Source organism: Oratosquilla oratoria, chromosome 9 (genome assembly GCF_046742065.1).
Source record: "Oratosquilla oratoria isolate Oo_2021 chromosome 9, ASM4674206v1, whole genome shotgun sequence".
NCBI lineage: Eukaryota > Metazoa > Arthropoda > Malacostraca > Stomatopoda > Squillidae > Oratosquilla > Oratosquilla oratoria.
This window is the reverse complement of record NC_134785.1, coordinates 9,872,289-9,882,288: the sequence shown is the minus strand read 5'-3', so window position 1 is coordinate 9,882,288 and position 10,000 is coordinate 9,872,289. Positions and strand designations below refer to the sequence as shown.

Sequence of the window (10,000 nt, the reverse complement as noted above, 5' to 3'; positions counted from 1 at the left end):
AATGAAGTATAGGAATGGAGTAGGAAGTGGGAGATGGAATTCAATATTAAGAAGTGTAGTATAATGGAATTTGGAAGAAGCAAAAAAAGAAGTGGGATCATATAGATTGGGAGAGGAAGAAATTAAAAAAGTAGAAAATGAGAAGGACCTGGGAGTCATTATTATGAATAATATGTTCCCTGAGAAACATGTAAAAAAAAAATGAGAAACTTATAATTTAATAAGAACAATCAAAGTGGCATTTACATACCTGGATGAAGAAATGGTGAAGAAAATACTAGTCACTTTGATAAGACAAAGATTGGAATATGCAGCGACGACGTGGTCACCAAGTACAAAAAAAAATGTATAACAAAACTTGAAAGAATACAAAGGGCAATTACGAAATTGGCACCAACACAAAGGATTACAAAGGATTACAAAGGCAAAGCATGCCGACAGGAGACCTTTTGATCCATATCTAGGTCGGATGCAAAAAAAAAAAAAAAAAAAAAAAATCATTAATAATAAATTAAAACTATAACAATGTAAATAACAATTAAAATACATAAATAAATGCATTGGTATAGTTGAATAACAAAACAAACAGGTAAATAGTAAATGATAATAAATTGACATATAACTAATAATAAATGAAAATCAGACAGACAAATTATAACAAAACAAAAACAAATAATATAACATAAATTATAATAATTACAGCATCTTACTTAGGTATTTATCTAAATGATTCTTAAAGCTTCGAACTGAACTACATTGCACTACCTGTGCAGAAAGTTTATTCCATTCATTAACTACACGGTTGGCAAAGTTGTTTCTACCTACTTCCAAATTGAATCTATTTCCGGACAGTTTGAGACCATTGTTTCTTGTCTGATTCTCATTCAATGTGAACATTTGGTCACTTTTGATGTTGTCAATTCCCTTTAAAATCTTAAAGACCTGTATCAAGTCACCTCTGAGTCTACGCTTTTTTAGGGAAAACAGATTCATGTGCTTAAGTCGATTTTCGTATGATTTATTTTTGATATTTGGAATCAGTTTTGTGGCTCGCCGTTGTACTTTTTCCAGTCTGTCAATGTCTTTAATGAGATTCGGTGACCATACGGAAACAGCATATTCCAAATGTGGACGAACTAACGATTTATATAGCTTGTTAATGAGTGATGGACTTTTGAAATCAAAAGATCGCGCAATCAATCCCAGAATCTTATTTGCTTTCTCAGAGGCTGAAATACACTGCTTGGATGATTTGAGGTCGTTACTGATAATTACGCCGAGATCTTTTTCACTATCCACTTTTGTTAACGAATTTCCAAATAACTTGTAATCGTACTTGCTGTTATTTTTACCTATGTGCATTACCTTGCATTTACTTGTGTTCAATTTCATTAGCCACTTTTCAGACCATTGCTGTAATTTATCTAAATCTTCTTGAATATCTAATTGGTTTGAGTGATCATTTGCCACTCCGCACAGTTTTTGTATCATCAGCAAATTTGGAAACAGTAGATTTTAGTCCATGGTCTATATCATTTATATATACTATGAATAGAAGTGGCCCAAGAACGGAACCCTGAGGAACTCCACTTGCAACACTTTTCCATCCAGAAGTTTTTCCATTTAAAACAACTCTGTTTTCGACCTTTCAACCAATTACTAGTCCAACCTAATAGGCTACCACTTATTCCATGCAAAGCTAATTTAGTAAGTAGTCTTTCGTGTGGGACGGTATCAAAAGCTTTTGCAAAGTCTAGATATATTAAATCTATATTGTTTCTTTTGTCATAATTCGAGACAACTGTGTTGTAGAATTCGAGTAAGTTAGTCACGCAAGAACGTTTCCGTCTGAAACCATGTTGGCTATCATTTATCAAACGGTTACTTTCTAAATGATATTCGATAGCATCTCTGATGATAGTTTCCATTATTTTTCCTACGATCGAAGTCAAACTAATAGGCCTATAGTTATTTGGTTTCTTTTTGTCACCTTTTTTGAATATGGGAGTAACGTTAGCTAGCTTCCATTCTCTTGGGACATCTCCAGATATGATGGATTTCTTGAAAATAATTTCTAATGGAACAACAATCTCATTTTTCATTTCCTTTAAGATTCTTGGATGCCAACCGTCAGGCCCTGGTGTTTTATTAACTTTGAGTTTGTCTATACACCTTTTAATTGTTTCTTTTGTTATATTTACCGTAGTGAGTAAGTTTACCCTAGACTTTTCACAGGTTTCAGTTTGGAATTCACTTTGAGGTGTTTCGTTTACGAATACCGAGCTAAAATAATTGTTTAAGAGATTACACATTCCTTCATTTGAATATTCAAGTTGACCGTCAGCAGATAATAGTGGACCAATGTGATTCCTAACAACCTTTTTATCTCTAATGTAACTATAGAATTCTTTGGGATTCTCTTTGGATTTCTCAGCGATGTTCATTTCGTATTGTCGTTTTCTTTTTCTTATTGTCTTTTTTAAATCTCTCTGTATTGATACATAACTTTCATAGTCGTTAGATGCACCCGAGCACTTATATTTCTTATAGGCCTGTCTCTTTTTAGCAATACTTTTTTCAGTTTCTTTGTCGAGCCACTTTGGGCGAGCCTGATTTGGGGGACGTCTGTCCTTAAAAGGAATGTAAGTTTGAATCATCTTAGTGAGCGTATTTTGAAATATTTCCCACATCTGATCTACAGGCCTTTCGTTTAATTTTTCCTCCCAATCTGTAAGCTGAAGCTCCTGACGTAGTTCTATGAACTGAGCTTTACTGAAATCGGGTATTTTAGAAGCACAAGTATCTATTCTAAAATTGTTTAGGAGTTTGAATCTGACTAAGTTGTGATCGCTATTTGCAACATATTCACCGACTTCTACATCAGTTGCCATGCTTTCGCGGCTAGTGATCAATAAATCGAGTAAGTTTCCATATCTTGTGGGCTCTTTTACATGCTGAATTAAGTAATTGTCACAAAGAAAATCAATCAAGCGACTACCTATATGGCCATGTTCAAGGGTCATCCAATCAATGTCAGTAAAATTGAAATCACCCATTATCAATAAATCCCGGTTGCAGAAACTAGACAGTTCTTGAAATAACAGTTTGTCGTCTGCTAATGATAATGTCTTTGGCCTATATATTACACCTATATTCATTTTTTGTCCATTTGTTTGGGTTAACTCAACCCACAAACTGTCATATGCATCCTGTTTCACTTTCTCTAAAACACAAGCATGAACATTGTTTTTAACGTACAATAGAACACCCCCACCTTTCTTGTGGTTTCTATCCTGATGAAAGTGTTTAAATCCCGCAATATTAAATTCAGCTTCGAACTCTGTACCATTTAACCATGCCTCAGTTATTCCTATCATATTGAGATTTTCGCTTTTGACATACGCCTGTATTTCTTGAAATTTGTTCCTAATACTACGAGCATTAAAGTACATAGTTTTAAGAAACTCCTGATTATTTCTTTTTGACACATTTTGAGTTTCAATATCATGTCTTATATAACACTCTCAGAACTATCATATGAAGAGAGACTAGCAAAACTTGAGCTACAGACATTTGAGCAAAGAAGAGAGAGAGGAGACTTGATAACTATTTATAGAATCATGAAAGGCATAGAAACTATTGATAGAGAGAATCTAATCAATTGGGATAGTAGAGATACAAGAGGACACGGAAAGAAAATCAAGAAAGACAGTTATAGAAGAGACCTGAAAAAGAACAGCTTTCTCCACAGAGTAATAGACGTTTTAAACAAGTTAGATGAAAATGTGGTGTGTGCAAAAACGATACACGAATTTAAAAAGTCTAGATATAACGAGATATGAAGGCGGGACACCATGAGCATAGCTCCCCTTCCCGTAAAATACAACTAGGTAAATACACACAAAGAGCAATTCCGACAATTTATTTTCACAACGACCCCACACTCATAAAGTCTGCGTTTCCGCAAGATGAGAAGGCACGCTCGTCATGGCTGAGTGAAGGTGGGCCACGACTGTACTGTACAACAAAAGACGCACCTTTGGGCTTCACCCAGAGTACTCTAACAATGTGCGGGCTGTATTCAATACAGTGTGACTTGTATTAGTAGTAGTAGATGTGGTGGTGGCGTGATGCATTGGCTTCGGCACCCCTAATTCGTTTTGGTTTTTAGCTTCGTTTAATTTCGGACTTTGGTTGCTCTGTTTCCAGATGTTTTATATTGTTTGTCGGTTCGTCTCCAGGTTTTCTGCTTTAGCATCGAACATTAATGGTTTCTTGAGGATCTCGTCTTTGTTCTCCAGACAGGGTTGTTGGAGCAGTTTGTTTCGTGCTCTGATCGATGATAGTTCGTTGCACTCTAGATCTGCAACTGAGGGATTTTTCTAATAATCACTGTACGAAGATCTTTTGTTTACCGCGGTCGGCTGGAGAGATATAAATCGAATCTACAGAAACTATTCACTAAAAAGTATCCTAAGTTTTGAATATGTAATATATTCTGCCATTTAATGAAACACAATAGATATACAAGTACTTTATAATATTACCGGCATTAATCTATTATTCTATTACTACTCCAACATCTAGTACTGAAATGTACACCCGTATGTTCAAGGGATGACGCTTTGGTAGTAGTGACAGCGTTCAGAAGAAAACAATAACAAAGCGGCCGTAGTTGTTAAGTTCTTGAAATACTTGCAATATGAGTTCTAATAGAGAATCACGTAATGCAGAAGGTAGGAAAAGTGTAAAATTTCGCGGGCCTAAATCAGCTTTAACTGCAAAATTGTTGCGCTTGGCTACCAGTTCATTAATGCCTCTGCTCTGCCAACTTTCCTAACCTTTACTAATTCTTGTTATTTGTTTATTTACTAACACCCAGATAACATTGGAGGGATATTCCTCAGCCATGTGTATCAGAAGACACTGGTGATTACCACTTAAAAAAATTATGCCCACTTCTGGGAACAGCAGAGTTAGTGTGTAGCTCATGTTACAGTATGTTGGTAAATATACATTTATCTTTCACATAGGTTGTGTTTGTCATTGGTGTAAAGAATTAGTGAGGAATATATGATCATTAGTTTTACAAGTACTCTTCCAAGACCATCTAGTCTGCTACCAAAAAGCAACCATCCTACGATTAACCAAATCCCCAACCTAACCTATCCCACCAATATTAGCCGGCAATAGCAGAGCTAGCCTATGTTTGCGAACCCCAACTCCAGACTTTCCTACCTTACCTTGATACTGAACCATAGCCAGGGATGTGAAATCTCCCAACCAGATTATTTTTTATTCAAGATAGTAATGACTTAAAATTACTTGTACTTTTTATTGTTGTATTAAGTGGTAGTATTGGAGTCTTTTATTTGATACTCATAAAGAGATGCGATGATTTATATTAGGATAATTTTAGACACTCAAGTCATGGCCTAAACTATAATAACTTATGAATATGTATGAATGTTGTGAAATTGTATAAAACATATATTATTCCATTTTAGCCTGTGTTTTTCCTATAAAAGCACAAGGTCAACCTCTTCAACATGAGTCAAATATTCTTGTGCACATCAGGTTGCCTGATGTACAGTCATGCATCACAATACGCACATTACAAAATATAAAGTTATTGCTCTTATACTCGTTCTCTATCACCCTGAATAAGTATAAAGTCAAAGAAAATGTGATCAAACCTGTTCACAGAATATAGGGGTTACTCAGTTACAACTACAAAATAGATATAATCAGGAAGTCAACGCCGGCATCCTCATTTATTCCATTTGCAGCTCATGACTTGTACATAGGCGTCATCATATTCAAGAGGTTAAAATGAACCTGTTAGTATTGCCTTTCCCCAGTAGTGCCAAAAATTTAAAAATCCAACCAATCGACCAACAAAGAGTGAAATCAGTTAAGTACATACATATACCAAGGGCTTTTATCTTACAAGGGAGGTAGCCAAAGTCAAAAGACATAATTCCACTCCCACCCATTTCATCCCTGCCCATTCTGCCCTCATTCACCACCCCTCCCTCCCTCCCATTTAAGTGATTAAGTAATATATTATCAATAATATTTAGTTAATTAAATTTATTTTAAGTAATTAAATAATATGTTTATAATTTTGCCCTCATATGTAACTGATAGAAACAAATAATGGATCTAATTGTCTTTTGAAATAATAGATTTATACAGACTTTTCACCAGTTCATAACAGATGGATTAAAATTTTTAAGGCTTAGCAAGACCAGCTTATCTGTTGTATCAGTGATACCAATTACGCAGAGAAGCATTGATAAATCCTGTATATATATTCTTCATAGAAAGGATAATGATTTAAAGTATGTTTCAACCATGAAGCATTACAATGATATTTTTCTTCAGGCTATGATAGACCTTAAGTCATTCAGTTTATTGTATATAATATTTTTATTCAGCTCACTGTGCCAAGAGTTTTTGCCACTTAAATCAATCAATTTGTTGTCTCAGTTCTCTCATTCATGGGACCTGCAGCTGTAAGAAGGCCGTGACCACTGGTACAGCCTACAAGTTACTCATTGAAGAGATTTTGTATTTTTGTCGAGAAAGAGTGTGTTTAGGATAGCATAGTATAATGTGTTTTCATTTCTTTGTGGTGGTTGCATCTTCAATTAAGATTAAGAGATTTTTTTCTCCTGTTCTCATTCAGAGAAAATATATTCAAACTTATGTAGAAAATATATATATATTTTTTTCTGTTTTCATTCATTCATAATGCTGTCAATTCCTGATTTATCTAGGCTTCATTGTAAATCCCTCTATAGGGGTATTGGCTGCTTTTATCCAGTCAGCACTGTAGGGACTAAAATAGCACCTAAAGGAATGCTGATCCATTTATAATTCTTCTATTAACTTCTACAAGTGTCCTTCAGTCTCTCCTTTACCAATCAACAACTTTACAGGTCTTCATTCCACTTTAAATTACCTTTTATTTAGAAAGATGTGTCTAAATAGGCTATCATAGGAGTTTGGCCATGATATAACACCACAGTTAGTAATTATGTTATATTCAGTTCAAGACTTTGGCATCAACATTTACAAGAAGGTTCATATTCTTTTAAGGTATGTATAGTCATGACACTTTTTAATCTCACTCAGTGGTCAGAATTGACTAAATTTTTGAGGTCATAGATTTTCTTTGTTTAATGACTATACATTGCTTATAAATACATGTACCATATTATGGACCACATTTAGATTTTGTTGTAGTTTATGGTGTCTTTATTATATTTCCTGTATTACTCCTGTATGATTATAGATAGAAAAAGGAACTGCATAGTTGTACATGTTAGTATTGCACATGTACAGAGACATTTGTATTACTTACCACTGTATAATACTTATGCTGTATACATTGTAGGTGTAATGTATTTCTTGAAGGTGTAATGTATTTCTTGCATTAGAAAATGTTTTGTTATATATAGATGAATATAGTAGTTGTTAAAGAATTGTAATGAAGCTTTTGTTTTCATATTCATGTTCAGGTAATACGTATTATCTGCCATACTGTATTTGTTGTTTTTATCAAAATTTGTCGGATAAGAAGAAAAGCTAATTCTACTTGAATTTAGTAAACAGAAAATTTTCACATTTTGTAAACAGTAATGAGAAAAAAGACAAAGAAAGAAAAATATTTTACACATAGTCATAAGTATCAGGATTGTTTGTATAGTTCTATGAGGCTGTGAAATATTGGTAGAAGCTTCATAAATTACTATTATTGGGAACAAGTTTCTTTTGGGCACATAATCATACAGCAGTTTACAGAAAAATGGGCTGTTATAACATTTACTGTTTAGAAATAACCAATACATAGGTTTAAGTGGAATGAGTTGCCAGTAAGAGGAATTTGAGGCAAGAGTGAACATAGTTATATCAATAGAAAGTTGAAATCCATCTCTCATGCCTTTCTGTTACTAATTAAATGTAAGGCTTTTTAGAGGGAAGGGGAAAAGTAGTAACAAAGTAGTAACATTTATCTCTCTCTCTCTCTCTCTCTCTCTCTCTCTATATATATATATATATATATATTATATATCTGTCTGTCTTCTTTGTCTTTCAACAGCCTCATCTCCATGCCCTGAGGGGGCTGACAAGCAATCACAGAATCTCTCTATCACCTTAGACTGTATTTCACCCACTTTTTCACACAAGGAGAGCTGATAACCAGCAACTGATATCCTCCTACTGCAAGCCAGTGACATGGAAACAGTCCCCCACTAATAGAACAAAAACTTCAGTGATTACTATGCATTTGAATAGTAGTGGCAAGAGAAAACTTAAGCAGAGCTCTTTAATTTCCTGACATTTTGTCTTTTTTAATGAAATGTCAGGAAATTAAAAACATATATCCATCTGAGTATCTTTTGCTATCATAGTCCCACACAAACAACAATCCAACATATCTTCCCTTAGAGATCTATGGGAGACCCTAAGGACCATTGCCACAAAATGTGGGGCTGCTGTTTTCTAGTTGTTGAAACATAAGGACAAAATTATTATTACTGTTGTTTTAGTATTTACTAGATATTTATCACACCTATTTTAATCTCTGGTTGAACTTCAGAGAAATATATTTTTTTTTTCTCCATGTGTTTAGGGAGTTCAAAGAATAACTGATATGTAAAATTTTAGAATAGATTTAGTCAGTTGCTATGTACATGTATACAGTAAACCCTCAATAAACCAAACTGTAGAAGGTAAGGGTCAGATGGCTTATGTGAAAGTTTAGTTTACAAGATCATTAGTATTTTTCCCTATGTTAATCATTTCAATTTATAATAAAAGGGTGACATTCAGTCATACATGTTCAAATAAAGTTTACCAAATATGTACTTTCTTGTAGTGCTACTGTAAATATCAACATATCAGAGGCATGTTCAATTGATTCTCAAATTACTGAATATACCAAACTAGAGTTTGATATATCAGGTTTCTTCAGATTGAACAAGGCATTTAGTTTATCTGAAATCTAATTCAACACAGTTCAGTTTATTAAGGATTTACTGTAGTTTTGTTCCACATTGTGTACGGATTCCCACCAAAGTGACCTACTGAAGTAAATGTCTACAAGGAAGATTTGAAGAAGAAACCTATACCCATTCCTGGAGAAACTGCCTATTCATACTCATCGATAAAATTGCCATACATTCTTCTTTCAGGACAGTTAGATAGTAGACAGTCCCTCTGTAGTTTAGAACCTGCATCTGAAGACACTCACATGGAAGATGAAGTTGAGGAAATAGAAGAGGAGGAAGAGGAAGATGATGAAGATCTTGGGGAAGATGAGGAAGAGGAAGGGGCAGAGATTACTCATGGTAGAAGCACTGGTAGAGGATTGACCCTAAAGACATTACTCAAGGAAGGAGTATTAGAGCCAGGGGAGGGGCACATGACGATCAATTACCTAGTAAGCACTGTTGTCAACTTGGTAGAGCAGTTTTAGTTTTCCTTCATTAGTTATCTTTCTTTATTTACCTTATTAGTCTTCATTTATCAATTTATTTGTTTGTTTGCTTTAGCAAATTGTATCATGTATTCTCAGTAAGAGTAAAGCATATCTTGAAAGATCTTAAAAAGTAGGTGAAGTAGATACAGCTGAAATGTAATAGGAACATTTTCATATTCAGAGTGTGTACGAGTCAAACATATAGGAACCTATATGAATGTTACTTTACTGTATTACTGAAATAGTCATCACTATTATTGTAAAGTAATCGTTATTGTTATTATTATTTTATATATTTTTTCCAATTTAAGTTGATGTTCCCATTCACTCTTGCAGTACAAACCAAGTTTTTAAATTCTTTTTCTTTGTTTATTTTTTGTTATTGTTACCAATAGTTTGCACCTGAATAATGGTACAAGGTGAAGGATAGGAAGAAATTATTTCAAATTAGAATTTTTGCCACCCTTTCATCATTGAAGGAGAAGGATCACAAACATGGAGAGTAATGGT

The 10,000-nt window shown here is 34.0% G+C and overlaps 1 protein-coding gene across 7 annotated transcripts in view; it reads left to right on the top strand.

Annotated features, from left to right (window-relative positions):
• Positions 1-4,600: 4,600 nt before the first annotated feature.
• The window catches only part of LOC143028181 (MPN domain-containing protein-like), a 30,522-nt gene continuing 25,122 nt past the window's right edge, over positions 4,601-10,000 (top strand). For 3 of the 7 annotated variants that reach the window (XM_076189937.1, XM_076189936.1, XM_076189934.1), the window contains exons 1-2: positions 4,602-4,736; positions 9,204-9,451. In XM_076189937.1, coding sequence (XP_076046052.1) covers positions 4,703-4,736; positions 9,204-9,451 — 282 coding nt within the window. In that variant the 5' untranslated portion in view covers positions 4,602-4,702. Of the gene's footprint in view, positions 4,737-9,203; positions 9,452-10,000 lie in introns of all 7 variants that reach the window. The other 4 variants (XM_076189935.1, XM_076189938.1, XM_076189940.1 and 1 more) reach the window with 3 other exon arrangements.